This window comes from Phyllostomus discolor, chromosome 6 (assembly GCF_004126475.2).
Source record: "Phyllostomus discolor isolate MPI-MPIP mPhyDis1 chromosome 6, mPhyDis1.pri.v3, whole genome shotgun sequence".
NCBI lineage: Eukaryota > Metazoa > Chordata > Mammalia > Chiroptera > Phyllostomidae > Phyllostomus > Phyllostomus discolor.
Window position 1 is genome coordinate 126,076,540 of NC_040908.2, and position 21,905 is coordinate 126,098,444.

Genomic DNA, 21,905 nt, shown 5'->3' on the forward strand with positions numbered 1-21,905 from the left:
TGTAGGTCCTTGGAAGACCAAGACATTTCAGGAGGGTCATGGAAGAAAAAGCACTTTGATAGCAATATATAAAAACAGAGGATCTATATCACATTCACTATAGTTCATATATATATATATATATAGTAAACTATTTCTTTGGGATAATTGAAAGAATAAAGTTAATTTTATTTTCTAAATGGGGAACATGGAAAATAAGTCTTCAACAAAAAGTAGACATTATTAAATATTTATATCTTTACTCATTTCCTTTGTCTACAGTTCCTGCCTCTTGTACCACACTCCCCACACCAACTTAACTTTGACATACAAGATTAAACTCTAATATTTTTCTTCTATTAATATCTTCCTGATTCTTTTACTTCCAAGTTCACTCTCCTCTTACACCCATGGTATCATGCGTGTGTCACTGTTAAGCATTATGGATATTGTAATTACATTTAAAAAGTTTTTTATTGTTGTTCAATTAGAGTGGTCCCCAGTTTTTCCCCATTACTCTCACCTGCCCTACTCACCCTCCGCCTCCTCCATTCAATCCTCCCCTGTTGTCTTTGTTCACATGTCCTTCATACATGTTCCTTGACCCTTCCCTGTCTTTCCCCCATTATCCCCTTCCCTCCTCCCCTCTGGTTATTGTCAGTTTGTTCTTTGTTTCCATGTCTCTGGTTCTATTTTGCTCACTTATTTGTTTTGTTGATTAGGTTCCACTTATAGGTGAGATCATATGGTATTTGTATTTCACCACCTGGCTTATTTCGCTTAGCATAATACTCTTCAGTTCCACCCATGCTCTCTCAAAGGGTAGAAGTTCCATCTTTATTTCTGCAGCACAATATTCCACTATGTAAATGTAGCACTGTTTTTTGACCCACTGATTTACTGATAGGCACTTAGGCTGTTTTCCGTGCTGCTGTGAACATTGGGTTGCATAGGTTCTTTTTAACTGATGTTTCAGGATTCTTGGGGTATAATCCCAACAGTAGAATTGTGAGGTCAAAAGGCAATTCCATTTTTTGGTTTTGAGGAAACTCCATACTGCTTTACACAGTGGCTGTACCAGTCTGCATTCCCACCACCAATGTAATAGGGTTCCCTTTTCTCTACAACCTCATCAGCACCTGTTGTTTGTTGATTTGTTTACGATGGCCATTCTGACTGGTGTGTAGTGGTATCTCATTGTAATGTTAATTTGCATTTCTCTGATGGCTAGTGATGCTGAGCATCCTTTCATTTTTCTCTGGGCCCTCTGTATATCCTCCTCTGAGAAGTCCTGGAGGAGAACACAGGCAGGAAAATTTCAGGTATCCCACGCAGCAGTATTTTCACCACTATATCCCCTAGAGCAAGATATATAAAGGAAGGAATAAACAAATGGGACTACATCAAATTAAAAAGCTTCTGCATGGCTAAAGAAAACATTGGCAAAATTAAAAGAGAACCGTCCTGGCTAGCATAGCTCAGTGGATTGAGCGCGGGCTGTGAACCAAAGTGTCGCAGTTTCGATTCCCAGCCAAGGTACATGCCTGGGTTGCAGGCTATAACCCCCAGCAACCGCACACTGATGTTCCTCTCTCTCTATTTCCCTTCCTTCCCTCTCTAAAAATAAATAAATAAAATCTTTAAAAAAAAGTTAAAAGAGAACCAACCATAGAGGAAAATATAATTGCCAATGATACCTTGCACAAGGGTTTGATCTCCAAAATGTATAAAGAAGTCACCAGGAAGACAAACAATCCAATTAAAAAAATGGACAAAGGACCTGAACAGACACTTCTCCAAGGAGGACATATAATCGTATTTTTACACAATTATACAGGACACAGTAAGGAGAGTTTATCATTAATGTTTATATTTCTGAGGCCTCGTCCAATGCCTGGTACTGGCATTGAAAGTAAGTGCTCAATAAATGAATACATAGTCCCCAAAATTGTTTTCCTAGCCCTGACCTCTCACTGAAAAGTGTTTTATATTTCCAACTGCCACCAAGACATTTCTGCATAGATGTCAAGACATATGTCTAGAACCATGCTTATAATCTTATTCTCCCAATTTCAAAACTTAAGAAAAAATTTCTTACTTATTCCTCTTTTTGACCCCACTACTCATTGATATATTCTTTTATTAAATCAGTTAATATTTGCATACTGAATCTTGAACAACAAAGAAGGCGCTGCCCAGAAGAAGCTTTTTTTTCTGTGAGTGAGACAAAGACACAAACAGCTATAGAACAAAAAGTACCATGTGAAGTGCTGTGTTGGGTTATAATTCTACACTTTGTTATAATTCTACATTTGTTAAATGCTATCACAGAAGTGTTCAACCAATCTCCTAATCCCACTCATTCTTCCTTCACAAAATTCCTCTTACTCTAACTTTGGTTCAATTCCCATTCTCATTACCACTGCCATTAGATACCAGCATATGACACTGCCCTAGCCCTTATTTCTAAATTATTATTATAAGAGACTTCTCACTGTTATTGCTTCCATACTTACATCCCAATCCTCCTTTACACTTACTACTAAGTACTAGATTTACAAGGATAAGAAAAACTGAGTCCCTGACCTTAGGGACATTACAGTTCAAAGGAGAGGAAAGATATTAAATAAAGCACTGCACAAATAAATATATGATTCACTATGAAGGAAAAGAATGAAGTGCTCTGAGATAGAATAATAAGAGAAGTCTTAATTTGCATTTAGATAAAAAAAGACCTCACTGAGGAAGTGACATTTAAAGTGATATCAGAAGAGTATGTAGGAGTTAAGTAGGTAAAAACACAGAGGAATAATGTACAAAGCAAAAGGATTAGTATATACAAATATTCTAAGTCAGTCATTGTAGAAATGGTGTCAGTGGCAGTAACAGTAGTGATGTCAGTCATCCTATAGTCAACTGGAATGCCCCCTTCCCCTCCTTAATGGCAACCTTTAAGTCCCAGGTCAAATTGTACCTTGATAGAACCTGATCATATATGGCATTTGCTAGGGCTTGGCATGTTTTCTACACTTTATATCTCATTTCCTTCTCACAACAGGTATTGGGCATTTTAACAGGAGAAACTGAGACATAAAATAACTTTCTCCAGGTCATGAGGTTAGGAGTCAGTGGAGAAAACCAAAAGATTTGTTTTGTCTAAAATCTCTTTTATATTAAAAAGCCAAATACTTACACATGATAAAAATTCAACTAGACTCTACTCCTTTCTGCTGGAGGCAGGAATTAATTTCCCTTTCTTTCATATGGGTGGGACTTAGTAACTTGTTCCTAAAAAAATGCAGTAGGTAAAGGGAATAGCGATGTCATATTAATATCCAGCACACCCTAATGTGATGTGATGAGGACACTTCACCCCAATGGTATTATTCCCCCACCTGAAAAACTATCCAATCATAAAAAAATACAAAACTTAACTGAGAAACAATCTACAAGATAACCTGACCAATTATTCTTTATAAGTGCCACTTAGAATAAGGGAACACTGAAAACATGACAGATTGGAGAAAAGTAAGGTTATATAACAACTAAATGCAATATAATATCCTGGATTGAATCCTGGTACAAAAAACAAATGTGTGGGAAAGTCAATCAAGTTAAAATAAGGACTATAGTTTAGTTAATAGTGTTGTATCAATGTTAATTTTTTAGTTCTGAAAAATGAACTGTGTTTATGTAAGATGGTGAATAAATTGTTAAATTGAATTCTTAATATCTTTGCCACTCTTTGTATTGTAAATCTAAAATAATTTCAAAATTAAAAAGATTTTAAGTCAAAAAATTGAATCAAAATAAAATTATATACAATCAAAAGTAGATTTCCTTCTCAGGACTGACCTCTGTACCCCATTTCCTTGCCCTGAAGCAACTTATTAATTTCTTATATATCCTTACAGAAATGTTTTAATAATACATTTTGTATATATATTTGACATTTTCTTCTTATAAAATAGATGCATATTATGTTGTATGATGTGTATGTAATGTTCTTCACCTTGATTTTTTAAATAAACTTTAAAATTGCTAAGCATCACAAACCAGAGAGATCCAGAGCTGGGATTAAATTTACATCACTCTGACTTCAACTTTAGTGCTGTATTCTATACAATGCTCCTTCCTCTAGCATTGAATGTAGTTCTCCTTTTTTGAACTTCATCCTGTTGACATCTGAAATTTATTATGGTACCAAAAGACAATAGATTCAAGAAAGGTCAGGTCCCCACAAGGAAGGGAAGGAAGAGAAGCTAAGGTGAGCCCAGTAACACCTTGGGGAAAATACAAGTGCCAGCTCTTCAACTGGCCCCAGGATAAAAGAAGCACTGCTGGGAATAACTCTCCTAATTTGTCAGGACTGGAAGTATGGCCAGCCTATGTAGCCTACTCATACCTGAAAGAAAGCAGCAGTGACTTGGTTTCAGGTCTAGCCATTCAGTTTATCCAGAACAGTTAGGAAGATTTCCTTGGTATCCTCTTCTGGTTCTTCTGACAACAGAATTGGAGCTCTTCAAATACTCAAGGACATGCATGAAACACTGGTCAGGCAAAGCCGAACAAGGATCTGCCTGTTGGGTATGGGTAAGGCTCCTAACCATGGCCCAGTTCTGCCAAGGGTCCCTCTCTAGCTTCAGTTGCTAGACTGAACAAAGTTTGTGCAGGGTTTGGTGGGACACCTAATTCTATTCCAATGTTCACACTGGAAAGATCTGTTTCTCTCTTCCCTAGCCCTCATTTTCCCCTTTCTGTGTCATAAGATAAGTAAGATTTGAGACCAAAAGAAGATTGAGATTACCAAAGTTATTTTCCAGTTCTGTCCCCTAAAGTTTTCTGGGGTTAGGAAGCATAGGCCCTGCAGCCTCAATAGGATATAAACTTCCCCCATCTTTTGACTTTCCTCTAAGTAACTTAGGGAAGACTTGCCTCAGCACACCATTCATGAGGCAGAGGACATCAAAGTACACTATTTCTTTACGACAATTCTATGGATATAGAAGACCTAAAAGAGTGGCTCCTACCCCTGGGACAGTCAGTCAAATAATTATCAGAGGAATGTTTCCGTGAAAGGTGTGGAGGAACTGGAAGGAGCCTATGTGGCAGCTGCAAGCCACCAGGTTCTGCAATGCCTTCCACTCACAAGCCAGGGTAATATCTTTTCCTCCCCATTAGTTTCCAGAAGTTCTGTGGGAAAACCCCTAGAATGTTTCATTTCTCCTCCCTCCTCATTCTCAATCCTGCTGTACCAACACCAAAAACTACAACTTGTCCTGATATGGAGCTTGTCATGAAAGTGTAATTATGAAAAAAGGAAGAACAGTCATTGAGAAAATTAAGAACTTTAATGATGAATGGAAGCACTAGGAAGAATGAACTTTGTCATACTCATGTATTCATTCATCCAATCAGTCATCCCCAAACACATATTAACAGTGTTGGACACTGGGCTCTCTCCTATGGAGATGACTAAGATAGTTCATGCTCTGAAGGAGTTGATAGATTGAGATATAAATAAGTAATTATAATATCAGATTAATGAAAATGGTTTTTAAGAATAAGAAACTAGAGAAGGTGACTAATCTTCTCTGGAACATCACATGGGAGACAGGCCTGAGTTTTGAGGGTCAGAAATAAGAAGTCAGCCAGGAGGAAGAGAGGGTGTAAGTAGAGACAATGTCACATGCAAAGACATAGATGTGAAAGGACTGAGTTCAATAAATGGTAAGGCACTTGACACTGAAGCAGAGGAAGGAGAGATGGCTGTGGGAGACCAAAGACAACACTTAGCATGTAGGTCATGTTCATTTCATATGCCTTGTTAAAAACCTTAGAGTTTTTAAAATTATTTTTCTGATTATGGTTTTAAGTACAATCTCTGTCATTTACTCTCTATATAACTATGAAGTTTCTTGACTACAAAGTTAGATATCTGCCTTAAATTTTAATTTACTCATCTCTCATACAGGAAGGATAATGATGGCATTTAAGTCATAGAGTTGTGAGAAGAAAATGAGAATGAATGTAAAGAACAAAGCATAAGTATAAACTCAGTAAATATTGCTAGTTTATCATCACCATAATCATCATTTTCATTTTAATGTATTTGTTGTAATATATAACAAATATAGCTCACTGTAGAAAAGTTGGAAATCCAGGAAAGAATAGGAAAATAAATTCCCCTCCTTGTAGCTCCTGAAGTAGATCACTTTTAAATTTTGCATATATCCTTTCAACCTTTTTACACAAGCACACATTTATAAAATTGGAAATTTATATGGTAATATATGGTAATGATTACACTACAGCATTAAATATTCTTCAAAAATTATTTAAATGATTGCATGTTTTCTTAAATGCATCCTTTCTACTTATTCTTATTTTTATTGAATTTATTGAGATGACATTGATTAATAAAATTAGATAAGTTTCAAGTGTACAATTCTAAAATATAGCATCTGTATATTGTATTGTGTGTTTATCACTCAAAGTCAAATCTCCTTTTGTCACCATTTCTTCACCCTTTACCCTCTTCTACCTCCCCCCACCCACCTTTCCGTCTGCTAATCACCATACTGTTCTCTGTGTCTATGAGGTTTTCTGCATTCTCCAGATTTGAATTATTCATTTATTTATCCATTGATGATCTTTTTCTTTTTTGCTTATGTATTTATCTTTATCCTCAGCTGAGGATAATTTTTTGTTGCTTTTAATTTATTTTTAAGTTTTATTGTATTTTTTTTGCATTACCATTTAAACCCCCTTATACTTCCCTCTCCCCCACTGCAGTCACTACACAGTTGTCCATGTCCATGAGTCCTTTTCCCTTTTTGCTGCATCCCTTCACCCCCTTACCTCCCCACTATAGCTGTCAATCGGCCCTCTGTCTATGAGTCTGTCTCTATTTTCCTTGTTAGTTCAGTTAGTTCAAATTGTGACTCTAATGGTCAGCACTGAACAAAGTCACACATAAAATCATTGCCTCCATATCTTCTACCAGAAGGGCTTTTTGTATCAAAATGTGTGAACATTAAAGGATCCTCACACAGTTATACCAAAGTGGTTTTCAGAGAAATTATATTAATTTGCACAACTGTAAACAAAATAAGATATTGCTTAGAATACCACCCATTACTAGCACTGAATATTATTCAACATTTCAAATTTGATAAATTGAATTTCAATATTGGCAATTTTTTATTTTATTACTAGCAAAACAGAGTAATTTTTATATCCTTACTGGCCATTGCACCTTTTGATTAAATAATTTTGTGTCTTTTATTTTTCTTTTGGGTAGACCATGTCTTTACAAAAGTCATTTATATGGTTCATTATATATTAGGTAGGCAAATACTTTTTTAGTTTTTGTTGCCATTATTGTAAATGTCTTCCCCATTTTGTCATTTACTTTTCCATTTTGTTTATGGGTTGTTTACATTGTAAATATTTAATTCTTAATAATATTCAATAATGTTCTTCAAATAAAAAGCAATACATTTTCACTGTGGACAATGTAAAAATGTAAAATGCAAAGAAGAAATTTAAAATACTTGGAACTGCACCACCAGGATATTAACAAAGAAATACAACTGAAGGCTTTCTATGTGTGTGTGTGTGTGTGTGTGTGTGTAATACATATATAAATTTTCACTTTAAAATAAATGTCTTACATTAAATATACTATTTTGTAGCCTTTGCCAACTTAGCAGAACTTATTAAATATTTTGCATGCCATTTGATATTTTTATACTTTTAAATTACTTCATAGCATTTCACAGTATAGATTTCACAATTTATTTCACCAATCTGCTATTTTTATATTTCTATTGTACTTCATTGTTTATTTCTTTCAATTACTCTACTATAAATAAAGCTGAGAGCAGCATTCTGACATATGAAATCTGCATATAATCTAAAATTGAATATATGGAATTACTAGTTCAAGGATTCTCTTGATACATACTGCAAAATCCACTTATTGTTTGGAACTACACTGCTTGAATGTTGATACTCTCTCACTTTTACCCAAAATAAATACTACCATATTTACAATTTTTAAAGAAAAATTAATCTCCTTTTTAAAATTTTGTTTGGTTTCTTATAACTTTGAACTTGTTTCTTCATTTGACATTTGATTTTTGATGATGTGAATTGAATGATTATAGATTTACATAATTTTCTCTTGGGTAATCTGTAACACTTCTTTAAAAACTTTATTTTTATTGTTTACATGATTAAAAATGTCCCCATTTTTTCCTACTTTGCCTACCTCCTCCTGCCCTCACCCACCCCTTCCTTCTGGCCATCACCACACTGTTGTCTGTGTCTATGAGTTATGCATGTATGTTCTTTGGCTAATTTCTTCACCTTCTTTCATCCAGTCCTCCACTACCCCCACCTCTGACAGCTATCAGTTTGTTCCATGTATCCATGCCTCTGTTTCTATTTTGTTCATCAGTTTATTTTGTTCATTGGACTCTGCATACAAGTGAGATCATGTGGTATTTGTCTTTCATTGTCTGGCTTATTTCATTTACCATAATAATCTCCAGGTCTATCCATGCTGTGGCAAAAGGTAAGAGTTCCTTCTCCTTTATAGACCAGTACATATGTAACAGGAATTCAATAAACAGCTCTGGGGCAACTTGAGGAAAAAAATATATGTTACATTCTCACCTTAAACAATACAATAAAAATATGTAATATGATTTAAATGTAAACATGAAGCTCTAGTTTAATTTGAAATAAATATAGGTTAATATTCACCTTAGCTTTTTGAAGATCTTTGTCAGCCTATACTCCAAAGCATAATTCATAAAAATTAATTGATTTGAATGTAAAAAATTAAATAAATATGAACATTAAAAGCTTTACATAGAAATTAAAAGATAAATTCAGGGTAATCTGTAAGACTTTCTTAATGTCTCATAAGTATTGTCTCCATTTGTATTTCTTAATCTGTTCACCTTTTCACCCCTCCCCTCAGTCCTCCTCCCATCTGGCAACTGTCAAAATGTTCTCTGTATCTATGAGTCTGTTTCTGTTCTACTTGTTCACCAATTTTATATTTTAGATTTAATTGTTGATATATATGTTATATATTTTCAAATATTCATATGTTTTATCTTTTACTATTCATATATTTTATCTTTTTTTCTTCTCTTTGAAGAAGACCCTTTAACATTTCATGTAATACTGGTTTGATGATGATGAACTCCTTTAGCTTTTTCTTGTCTGGGAAGCTCTTTATATGTTCTTTGATTTTAAATAATAGCTTTGCTGGATAGAGTAATCTTGGTTGTAAGTCTTTGCTTTTCATCACTTTAATATTTCTTGCCAGTCCTTTCTGGCCTGCAAAGCTTATGTTGAGAAATCAACTAACAGCCTTATGGGAGCTGCCTTGTAGGTAACTAACTGATTTTCTCTTGCTGCTTTTATGATTCTCTCTTTGTCTTTAAATTTGCACTTTAATTATGATGTTGTCTTAGTGTGTTTCTCTTTGGGTTCATCTTGTTTTGGACCTATGCTCTTTCTGGACTTGTATGTCCATTTTCTTCACCAGGTTAGGGAAGTTTCCTGTCATCATTTTTTCAAATATGTTTTCAATTTCTTTCTCTCTCTCTCTTCTCCCTCTGGTACCCCCATGATGTGAATATTGGCATTCTTAAAGTTGTCCTAGAGGATCCTTCTATTATCTTCATTTTTATCATTCTTTTTCTTTTTGCTGTTCTGATTGGGTGTTTTTTGCTTCCTTATATTCCAAATTGCTGATTTGATTCTCTGCTTCATCTACTCTACTGTTGATTCCCTGTAAATTATTCTTCATTTCAGTCAGTGTATCCCTCATTTCTGACTGGCTTTATCCTTAATTTCTGACTGGTTATTTTTTATGTTTCTTTAAATGGTTTTCATGTTCTTTTTCATGTTTTTGAAGTTTTCACTGAGTTTATCTACTCATCCCCTAAGTTTATTGAGCATCCTTATAACTAGTGTTTTGAACTCTGTATATAGTAAATTGCTGGTCTCCATTTTGTTTCATTCTTTTTCTAGAGTTTTGTTCTGTTTTTTGTTTTTGTTTTTTTGGAGGGGGTAGGGGCTATATGTCTTTGTCTCTTCATTTTGACAGCCTTCCTGTGTTTGTTTCTGTGTATTAGGTAGAGCTGCTGTATTTCTTGGGCTTGATAGAGTGGCCTAATGTAGTAGGTGCCCTGTATAATCCAGTGGCACAGGTTCCCATTTGCCTAGGCACTCCAGGTACATAACCCCCTCGTGTGGGCTGTGTACTCCCTCTTGTTGTAGTTGACCCTTGATTGATGTTGGCATATCAGTGGGAGGAATTTACTCCTTAGCCAATCAGCTGCAAGGACTGACTGTGACACCGTGAAGGACCAGCTGTGTAGGACTTCTTTTAGTGCCTGCTGAGGCTACCCCTTAAATGTATCACTTGTGGATATGGTTGGGTAGTGTTTTGATGAGCTCTGAAGCTGTCCACGAGGTGTGCTGGCTCTCAGGCCTCCTGGGAGGTACAGGCCAAGGTCAGCTGCCCCCCACCCTGTTCTACCCAGAGCCACCTGACATAAGGTATAAATTAATCTGCAGATGGCTGCTACTTGTTCTGGGATTGGAGGTGCCCCAGAGAGGCCAAGTTTTGAATAAGGCCAGCTGCTACTAGTGTTGGGCATGCATCTACTTGGTGAAAGTTAGAGAGCATGCTTGTTTGAGATGCTTTAGGAAAGTCTGAAGCATGAGCCAAAATAGGCCAACAGGCTATTCATATGGAAAAGCCAGTAGAAGTACCTTGGGTGAGTGCCCAAGTTGGGTGGAACAGGGTCTTAGGGCATCACCAGGGCAGGAAGAACAGTGATAACCAGGTTAAAGGAGACTCCTATATGGTGCCAGCCTGCCCACTCTGTTGGGGGAGAACTTAGAAAAGGAACAATGGCTCTGCCTAAACTTCTGTCTGGAAGAAAGCTGTCCCTCCAGCTCTTGCCCTGCTGCCAGACAATTCATTTCCTCCTCATATGCCTCTGGTTTCTTTCAAGCTGCTGTCCCAGCACTGGAGCTCAGAGATAGTGAATCCATAGGTCTGTGTGCAAGTTCTTTAAGAGGAATACCTAGGACCCAGAAGCCCACTGTCTCACTCAGCTGCAACCCCCACAGGTTTTCATTACCAGAAGTTATGAAGACTTCTCTTCCTGGGCTAGGGGGCCTGGTATGGGGCTGATACCCTACACTCCTCTTGAGGCACCTCTGCAACCAAGATATTTCTCCCAATTTTTATCTACCACATATGGGTGTAGGACTAGCCCATTCTGCATCTCCACCCCTCCTACCAGTCTCAGTGTAGCTTCTTCTTTATAACCTTAGCTACAGGACTTCTGATCAGCTAGATTTCAGGTGGTTCTGTAGTTTAGTTGTAATTTTGATGAGGTTGTGGGAGGATGCAAGTACTGCATTTACCTTTGCTGCTATCTTAACTGGAATCCTAGAACTAAATTTTATTTGGATTTTTGCATCTATACTCACAAGTAAAATTATTCCATGGGGATTTTTACATGTGTTATATTTTAAATTCTGAAAAAAAGTTATTGTCATGATTATGAAATATAAATAATTGAATTGGCATTTTTAAATTAATATTGTCATGATAATGTCTTTTTAAAAATTTTTTCAAACCATGTAATTATGTTTCTATAAGTTTCTTATAAAGGAAATAAAGTTGAGTCATGTTTTTGACCCACTTTGTCAATCTCTGTCCTTTAAATGTACATTTAAAAGTCATGTCTTTCTTTAGCTCAGAGATGTTTAGTCTTCCCTTGGTACTTCTCTAAATATTGTCCTTCTTTCCTCTCCCTTGTTATATCATTCTAGAACTCCTATTAAATTGATTTTATTTCCTGTTTTGTACTTCACTATTCTCCTCATTATTGTTATCTTTTCATAATTTTTCTCAGTAATTCAGGTATACTTTCTCAAACTTCTATTCTAATTTACTAATTCATTTTTTCTTATATTTCTAACAATATGTTCCACAGCATTTTAATTCAATAATGATCCCCCACCACATCAGGTGGCCTTTCTGGACCTAAGACTGTCAGTTTTATGACTACTCATTCAGTATCAGATAGGGCTTTCCCAAAAGTACACATTGAAAACAATTCAATGTCTCTGTAGTTTCTTCCAGGCTCTTTTCCTTTCTCTTTTCATTTTTTTTTCTTTTTCCAAGAAGGGGAACAACTATTCTTATGTCTTATATTCATCAATCTAAACTGTTAGGTCTCAGTTCTCCCTTGCCTTACTCTGTTTACTTATTCTGAAATACACAGAGCTGACTTGTCTTGTACTGACAGTGGGAGAGTTTCTAATTGAGACTTTCTGTTTGCTGCATCATTGATCCTTTTATTATTATTTTTTAAAACTTGCATTTGGTTTTTCTGAAGTTGGGCTCAACCTTTAGATATGTTTAATTTAATTTTTAGTGCTTCAAAGAAATCTTAGATCAGTTTGATATTATTAATTGGTAAGAATGATTCTATTTTCCTGTGTGAATATTTTGGAGTTTTAAATATAATCTTGAAATTTCAATTGTTCACCACAACCTGATTAATATGCAGCCTCTTTTCATTATTTATCCTCTCTACTGCTTGAAAATGGATTATAAAAATGAAAACAGAACTGAAGGATGAGTGTACCACCTGGTCTTTTTAATCCCAGGCACTCAGTTTTGATGCTTCCATAGTCCCACCCTATTCCATCCATTCTCACAACAAGGTCATAGTTATCTTCCCATATGACATATATGAGAATGTCACTACCCTGCCTCAAGTATTCATGTGTCTCTATCTATAAAATAAGACCCAAATTCTTTTGCACAGAATAAAAGTCTATTGATATAACATACCCAAGACATTGACTGCATACTTGTTTCTCTTCTACTTTGTGTCAATTCTGATTTTTACTGTTTCTAATAATGTTTTTATTTCTGTTATTAAACTTTTAGTTTCCTTGTAATAGTTCCTAACCCTATCTAATTCCTTTTTCATTTATTCCAGCCTCTCAGCTGATATCATTTTCTAACTTTATCTCATAATTTCTTCATTAGAATTCAATATTATACATTACCAAGATGACAAAAAAGACAAGCCTCTTGATAGTTGCACGTTAGAAACAAATAATACAAAATGGAGATCCAGTTGATTCCCAGGAACTTTCTGAATATTTTTTCCAATTTCATTGAGATACAACTGATATATATATATAAATATGATAATGCATACTATATATTACATATATGATATATAAATAAATATATAATAAATATATGCATTTAAGGTGTACAGCATAATAGTTTGACTTACATATATTGTGAAGTGATCACCGCAGTAGGATTACTTAACATCTATTATCTCATATAGATGATAATAAAAAGAAAGAAAAATATTTCTCCTTGTGATGAGAACCCTTAGTATCTATTCTCTTAACAATTTTCTTATATATCATATAGCAGTATAAACTATAGCCATCATGTTGTATGTTACATTCCTAGTATTTATTTGTCCTATAACTCAAAAGTTTATACATTTTGACCACCTTCTTCCAATTCCCCTGTCCCTTGGTCCCCACCTTTTGTAACCACAAATCTGATCTTTTTCCTTGAATTTTTAGTTTTGTTTAGATTTCACATATAATTGAGATTATACAGTATTTGTCTTTCTCTGTCTGACTTATTTCCCTTAGCATAATGTTTCAAATGGCAGCATTTCCTTGCTTTTGTGGCTGAATAGTATTTCATTATCTATATGCCAACTTCTTTATCCATTCATCTGTCAATGAATATTTAGGTTGTGTCCACCTCCTGAGCATATGCATGTTAATACCATTGGTTCTCTTGGTTCTTTTTTTCTCTGCCTTCACTGTGATTTAACAGAAATCCCAATTCTAATTCTCTTAAGCATTAATGAGTTAGTCTTCAGATCAAGGCAGACCAGTTTGATGAGCGATGACTCAGTAGAAATCAGAGGACTTTGGAATCCAACAGATGTGGTTTGAATTTCAGATCTTCTACTTTAATTGCTATTTCTAAATTTCTCTGGGATCAGTCTCCTCACCTATTAAAAGCACATATAGGAGGACAAGTCACCTGCATATGTTAACTGTCCTCAATACATGCTAGCCCCTCCTCACCTCTCAAATTCTAGCCAGGCAAGAAAGATTCATGAAGAGCAGAAAAATTATTTGATGCATTTTTCTGAATTATAAATATATTTATAAAAGTTTAATAAATTCACATGAATGTATTTAATGAAATCATGGATATTGGTTTTTATTCTCCAAAGTTTAGATGTTTTCAGGAATATCACTATCTCCTAAAAGAGGCCCTTCAGTGTCCCCTTCAGAGACTCATGCTTCTGATTTGGCATGACCTTTCTGTATATGTCAACATGCAAATAGGGAAATACTCACCTCAAAAGCGAACCAAGGCCCATCTCAGAGTTTAAGCTTTAGCCATTTTTCCTTGTGTCCTTATTCTTAGACAATGAAAGGCCCTTCCTCTTCTGAGAACCTGACATTGCCTCTTTCCCTGATACTATGGAGGAATCTGAATGACAAATCTGGAACGTGACTTTCCTAATCAAGAATCTCTTTCCATGACCCCAGCTGAAGACTCATTCTTATCATTATGGTTGGAGGAAACTGGACAGAAGTAACTGAGTTTATTCTCATGGGTTTCTCTTTCCTACCTACTGAAATACAGTTGTTACTCTTCTTGACATTTCTAATCATCTACCTGGCCACTCTGATAGGAAACAGCCTCATCATTCTGGTTACCTTGGCTGACCCCATGCTGCACAGTCCCATGTACTTCTTCCTCAGGAACTTGTCCTTCTTGGAGATTGGCTTCAACCTAGTCATTGTGCCCAAAATGCTGGGAACGCTGCTTGCCTGGGACACAACCATTTCCTTCTCTGGGTGTGCCACACAGATGTATTTCTTGTTCTTCTTTGGGGTTGCTGAGTGCTTCCTCCTGGCCACCATGGCATATGACCGCTTTGTAGCCATCTGCACTCCCTTGCACTACCCAGTCATCATGAACCAAAGGACATGTGCCAAACTGGCTGTTGCCTCCTGGTTTCCCGGCTTTCCCATAGCTACTGTGCAAACCACATGGCTCTTCAGCTTTCCATTCTGTGACACCAACAAGGTGAACCACTTCTTCTGTGACAGCCCACCTGTGCTGAGGCTGGTCTGTGGGGACACAACACTATTTGAGATCTATGCAATCGTTGGGACCATCCTGATCGTCATGATACCCTGCTTACTGATTCTGTGTTCATATTTTCACATTGCTGCTGCCATCCTCAAGGTTCCATCAGTTAAAGGGAAGCATAAAGCCTTTTCTACCTGTTCCTCTCACCTCCTTGTTGTCTCCCTTTTCTATGTATCTTTAAGCCTCACCTACTTCCGGCCTAAGTCCAATAATTCTCCTGAGAGCAAAACAGTGCTATCATTGTCCTATACTATTGTGACTCCCATGTTGAACCCCATCATCTACAGCCTGAGAAATAATGAGGTGAAGAATGCCCTCAGCAGGACCTTGCACAAGGCCCTAGGTCTTAGAAGCTATATCTCATAGACATTAAGAGATAAGACCAAAGTTTACTGAATGGGGAACAATCCATTTTATATTTGGGATTCCTCTCTGCCTCTCCTCATATCTTCATTGGGATGAAATCCAGCTATTGAAATGACTGTTAGAGAGCTCAGTAGACAGAAAACAGCACAGAGGTACATTAGACCTATTATTACCACCTGGCAAATGCCTCTGCCTGCCCATTGTAGATTTACATTGTTTTCCCATTGGTACTTCAATACTTCTGTGACCAAGTAATACCAGATATTCACATTCCTGTGTCTATATTGTGAACAGTATGAAACTGCTTGTAATCTTAAACTTAGAGACACACATAGTTGAAGAGGGCAAAACTAATAAAAAATAATGTTGTCCTTATCTGTTCCTTTGGGAAAATATGACTCTATTTACCAGATAGAAAACCTCATGATTTGTCCCAATGCCTAATTTTCCTCACTGTCTTATTTCAGTTCTCATGCCCTTTCGGTAATGTTTGAATGCAACTGGTATGTGGTGTGGGTATAGGAAAGTGGAACAATAATCACCATGCACACATCTTTGTAACCCAAATAATCATTTTCTTCCTCACTCTAGTTTTCTTAGGAAGAATGACTTAAGCTTCTATATTTACATTTGTATGATTTGTTGAAGAGACATCATAAATTTTAATCATGATGCTGCTTTCATAAAGCTTAAAATGGATACACACTGATTCAAACATAGCTCTTCTTTAATGACAAAAATATTTCTCATTCTTTTTATAACTTCATAATACTCTGCTTTGTAGATATACCATAGTTATTTGAGTCTTTTTATGATTACAAACCATGCTGTAAAGAATAACTTTTTGAAATATGTCTTTTTATATTTTTGCCAGTACATCTGACAGATGGATATTTAGAAATTAGATTTATTGTGTAAAGAGTAAATACATATGTAATGTTGCTATATATGGGCAAATTCCCTCTCAAAGTGATTTTACCATTTTACAATCCCACCAGCTTATTTTCTAACAGCTCTGTCAATAACTGTCATGATATTGTAGTGTTTATCTTCAGGTAACCATTATTTTACTTAATAATGGCCCAAAGCACAAGAGTAGTGATACTGGCAATTTAGGTGTGCCAAATAGAAGCCATAAGTGTATGTTTGTGTATATATACATACATTAGTATATGTACTGTTTGTTACTATCCATAGTTTCCAGCGTCCACTGGAGGTGTTGGTATGTGTCCCCCATGGATAAGAGGGGACTACTATAATTTAAACAGAGAAATATTCAAATTCATATCCTAAGGATATTTATTAATTATCAGAAACAAAGTCAAACATGACTGTGAAATCAATATTTTCATATTTAATTCATCATTTTCAAGCTATCTTTATTCTTCATAATAGTATCTGAATAACACATCATTATATAGAGCAGTGATCATTCTTTTTCTTCATCTCCCACTTTTACAGGGGATCCCTTTGGGATTGCTGGGATATACATGCAGGCACCATGCTAGATACTAAGCAATCAATAATGAATAAGTCAGATATGGTCACTGCTTTCAGTAAGAAATGTGCAATCAAACATCCATTTCAGAAGAACTGTAAGAAATGTTCAGGTATGCATCAGAGGTTTTGTATGAAGTCCTAGTCAGCTGGGAGAAATTTTATGTCAAACGTGGACTTTGTTTTACTCTCTCAACTTCAATTCCTACTCCAGAAGGGTTAGGATTTCAAAACTGTTAGTCAGACTTTCTTCTCCTTGTCTTAATCAGGAGTAAATAGCTTCCGCAACCAACAACACTCCCAACTAAGTGCTTACAGTTTTCATTAATATTCTCCACTTGGCTTAGATAATGATTAATGGGTTCTCCTTCCCATGCCTGAAGACTTCTTTTGAGTCCAGGTGAGAAACACCCCTGAGGACCAGCTCAATGAAAGGAGATATAAAGAATACTGACATGAAGGAAATGAAATCACTAACACAGATCTCTTCACATCGAATCATTATTCATGATAGCCAAGACATGGAAACAACCTAAGGCTCTATTTGCAGGTGAATGGATAAAGAAACTGAGAAACACATGTATACACACAAACCCACAGAGGAATATTTATCAGCTATTAAAAAAATAAATCCTTCCATTTGTTACAGTATGGTCCTTGAAAGCAGACAAAGACAGATACTGCATGATCTCACTTATATGTGGAATCTGAAAAAAAAGCACAAACTTTTAGAAACAGAGTAGAGTGATGGTTGCCAGTGTCTGGGGAGATGTTGGCTAAAATGTACAAACTCAGTTATAAAATGAGTAAGTTCTGGGATCTAATGTATAGCATGGTGACTATGGGTAACAAAGTCTATCTCTTAATTGTTTCCAGGTCTAAAAAGGCAATTATGTGAGATGATGACAGTGTTAACTAACCCTGTTGTGGCAAACATTTTGTACATATATAAGTATCAAATCATTACTTTATACACTTTAAATGTACACAATATTATGTTAACTATATCTTAATAAAACTGGAAAAATAAAAAATAAGTTAAAAAAAAGAATACTGGCATGCTCCTCTAATCTTTTCCAGGTGGAAACCTTGGAGGAGGAACTACTGAGTTTTATGCCTTTGCTCTCTAGTCTTGAAAGGGCAGGAAAAGTTGGAGCTGCAGTAGACCTTCCTTCAGTGATAGGATTGCAGAATCTTCATGAATTCTTGCACTCCTGGGAACTCCTCAAAATTCATACCTGTCAGAAGGTGAACCCATGACTTCACCTGAGAAAGAAGAAGCACTGGGGAGTCACTTTCTTACAGTAAACAGCAGAGACCAAAATAGTCCTGAGACTCAGCCTGGAATCCTCTAGAGTGACTGACACAGGCCCATCCCAGAGCTGCTCTGCTCAGCTCAGAGCATCTTTACAAGGACCGGCCCCACCCACAGCTCAGGACTGACTGGGATGTCTGACACAGCCCGGGGACAAAGCTTCCTTGAGAATGCAACAAGACAACCTCATGGTTCAGCAGAAATGTGGACCATAACAAGCACAACCAAGAGTTTCTTTAGAATGACTGGCATAGACACAGTCCAGGGCTTTTCTGACATGACCTGCCCAGACACAGCCATAATTTAGGAACTCCCTTGAGTCCATCATTCGGACATAGACTGATCCAGAGTGACTGGCACAAACCAGGGCTTCTTTGGAATGTGATACAGACAAGTCTCACTGACCAGAGGTAAGTAAAGGGTGAGAGGATAGGGCACAGGCTTGAAATCTGTTGTAAAGATGATAATAGCTTGCCACCAAAAAAAATGTGTCTTCTTTAACATATTTCTGAGAAACAAGAAAGGAAATCAGAGGTCCCAAGTAAAGAGCATACAGTTTTGAAGGATTTGACAAAATAGAAGACCTGGGAATGACTAGAAAACAATGACAATATATGTATTGTGCTTTGTAATGTTCCAAGTTTTTGCACAAATATTATCTCATCTTACACACAGAACCACTCTGTCAGGTGGGTAGGGCATTTTTTAATAATCATCATTTTATATTTGAGAAAATTATAACTCAAAACATTGTGTCCGTAGCTCTGTGTCTCACAGCTAAAAATAATAACCATAATTGTAACTCTGAATTTATGACTCCAAAGTATTTGCCATCATAACTATGTGCTCTCAAACTATCATTCACAGAGTTCTCTTAAGTATGTTGTCCAGTTCTTCCTTGTTGAAACAAAATGTTGAATCTCCAAGGTGTTATCCCTGAAAGGAAACACTCTGGCTAGAGGTATAGCTGGTCAGGCAACCTCAACTGTTTCCCTGTAACTTCTCCCTGCAGGGTTCTCACTCCCTCTGTCTGATGACTGCAATCACAACCACACTTATCTATGGCTGTGTGCTTGCCAAACCAGCAGTAAAGCAATATCTGGATTATATATTGCACTGATAACATCCTTATAACCATAACTATGCTCATGTGGCTACAGGGAGTCAGTTCAAAGTCTTGCCAGAAATCTCCCCTGCTACCATCCCTCCTGTATTTAGTAAGGGAAAACAGATAGGGGAAAAAAAACCCAGAAAAGTAAGGTGAAAATATGCAAGAAAAGGAGAGGGAAAGTTAGATCAAAAGAAGGAAATATAAAGAGAAGGGTTAGAGAAGGATTGAAGCAAATGAAGGAAAATATGAAATTACAGCTATTGAAAGGAGTCAGGTGCAAAGTCACAAATCATGCTTTCATATTGTGTTTTGTGCAGTCCCAGGGTCCCAAGAAGATGAATGAAGGGCCATTTCAAGAAACAGGAGAAAAGGAAAAGCCAAGCAATTGGGGCTCTGAGCCCCTGACCTTGTCTATCTTCATTGGATTTAAGTAATGAAATTCCCTGTAAGGTTTAGTTTGAAAAAAAAGGGAGAGGTGGTACCTCTGCTTTAAAAATCAAAAGCTCATTGTTAGGCATATGCAAGTTCCCTCTACTTCATTAACCGGACTTTTTCCACTTGTCTAGTGTCTAAGTATTGTCATCTGGTTGTGTGCCATTAGAAAATTCTCAAACTGTGCTGCACTGCAATTTTCTTTCAGTTCCAACAATCATGCATCTTGGCCACACTTCATTAGATTTGCCCAACACTGCTTGACTATAAGGTTTGATTTAAAGCTTACTTTAACTATAGAAATTATAGTTATATCAATAATAATAATAATGACAATAATTCAAATTTGTACATTTTCTATAATTCTACATGTATTTCCATCTCACTCACAAGATAATAATATAAAACATTGTTTAAAGGATTCCTTTACAAGCACTTAACAATAACAGTGATTACTTTAATCCATTATGGATTCATGACAATGAACTTTATTAACTTTTTAAGATATTAGTATGTTAGTCCAATTCACTAATGCCATTAATATAAATGTTAATCAATAATTCAATGAACACCTATTGTTACTATGTAGGTACCAGACAATGTAATGTGGATATAATGATAGATACCATTTTGCTTATTTCTTCAGGAAGTATAGTTTTCAGGAGAGGACATATAAAAATAATTATGATAAAAAGCCATTGTTAGAATAATGGTATTTTAAGATGCCACAAGGAATATAAGGGAGAAAGTAATTAATTATACCCAATTAAAAGATGGAGTGGTCAGAAGTGATTTTATAAAAAAGTTGACATTAGAGCTTGGATTCAACAGTGAGTATTTATATGGTTTATATATATTTTATTAAAGCATTTGATGAACTCTTTCATGAAAGCTTTGCTACTACATTAAAGATCTGTGTTCCAGATAATAGTACATAAACTATGCTTATTTATACCCAGCCCATGTCTGAAATTATTTAAAGTCACTGATAAAAATAATAATAAATCACTTTGTTATTTACCCAAAAATTAGAGATTAAAAAATTAGAGTCAACTCATTTTGAGGTATGTCTTAAGTGATGTGCCCCAGAGTCTTATCTCTGTCCTGGGCTATATTTTGATTACATATATGAGGAAGTGGACATCTGTGGTGTGCTGAGTGATGCAAATCTTTCATTAAAAAACTTTAAAAATATCTTCTCAGAGCATAGCAAAACATTTAAATACAATAAACATACTTTGGAAGATGAAACAAAATGTACCACTTATGAAGCACCCACATACACACACACACACACTCAAAACTCTTGACTGTAGGCTCCACTAGTGATCCAATAATGTTATCAACCTTATGTAAAAATAATTAAAACTTAGGCTACACTAATTACTAAGTCTTTGGTGTTCAGAACTACACTAGGTACAGAAGGCATAATGACAAAGGAATAGATTTGTCCTTATAGTGTTAACAATTCAATAACATAAATAGGTGTACACATACACAATTATAAAAGTGTTTTAATACACATAAGACACTAAGTGTCATAAGAGAATTAAAAAATGATTCCTTGGTTTGGCCAAGGGAAGATGAGAAAACTTCACAGAGGAAATTATGTTTTAGCTGAAAATTACCAGATGAACAGGAAGTTATCCATAATTGCAGGAAGAAGCTTCCAAGAATAGGGAGCCCCATGCAGAAGGCAATGAAAGGTAAGAGAACATGACTTGTGCACAGAACAGAAAATATTTTCATGTGACCAGTACAGCAGCAGTGTAGGGGTTTCACAAATGGAAAAATAAGCACATATCAGAGAAAAAGTCCTTATTAAAGAATTTGTCTTTAATCCCAAGGATAGTAGGGAATGATTGAAAGATGTTAGACAGGTAACTAACTTAATCAGAGTTGCTCTCAAATCACACAAAAGTCAAAGATAG

General features: G+C 35.9%; 1 protein-coding gene across 2 annotated transcripts; it reads left to right on the forward strand.

Annotated features, from left to right (window-relative positions):
- The first annotated feature begins 3,794 nt into the window (after window positions 1-3,794).
- LOC114500366 (olfactory receptor 10A2) lies at window positions 3,795-19,907 on the forward strand. Of its 2 annotated transcripts, XR_004903903.1 has the most exons (3): window positions 3,798-4,572; window positions 18,197-18,841; window positions 19,860-19,907. XR_004903903.1 is itself a non-coding variant. In XM_036028934.1 (2 exons), the coding sequence occupies exon 2, from the start codon at window positions 14,666-14,668 to the stop codon at window positions 15,617-15,619; it is 954 nt and encodes a 317-aa protein (XP_035884827.1). In that variant the 5' UTR covers window positions 3,795-4,572; window positions 14,519-14,665; the 3' UTR covers window positions 15,620-17,648. The 2 variants fall into 2 exon arrangements, 1 of the variants encoding a protein (XP_035884827.1); XM_036028934.1 differs by lacking the exons at window positions 18,197-18,841; window positions 19,860-19,907 and adding an exon at window positions 14,519-17,648 and having other exon boundaries at window positions 3,795-4,572.
- Window positions 19,908-21,905: the final 1,998 nt, after the last annotated feature.

Bases quoted from the DNA above. Each gene is read 5' to 3' on its own strand.
- LOC114500366 (XM_036028934.1), top strand. From the start codon at position 14,666: ATGGTTGGAGGAAACTGGACAGAAGTAACTGAGTTTATTCTCATGGGT.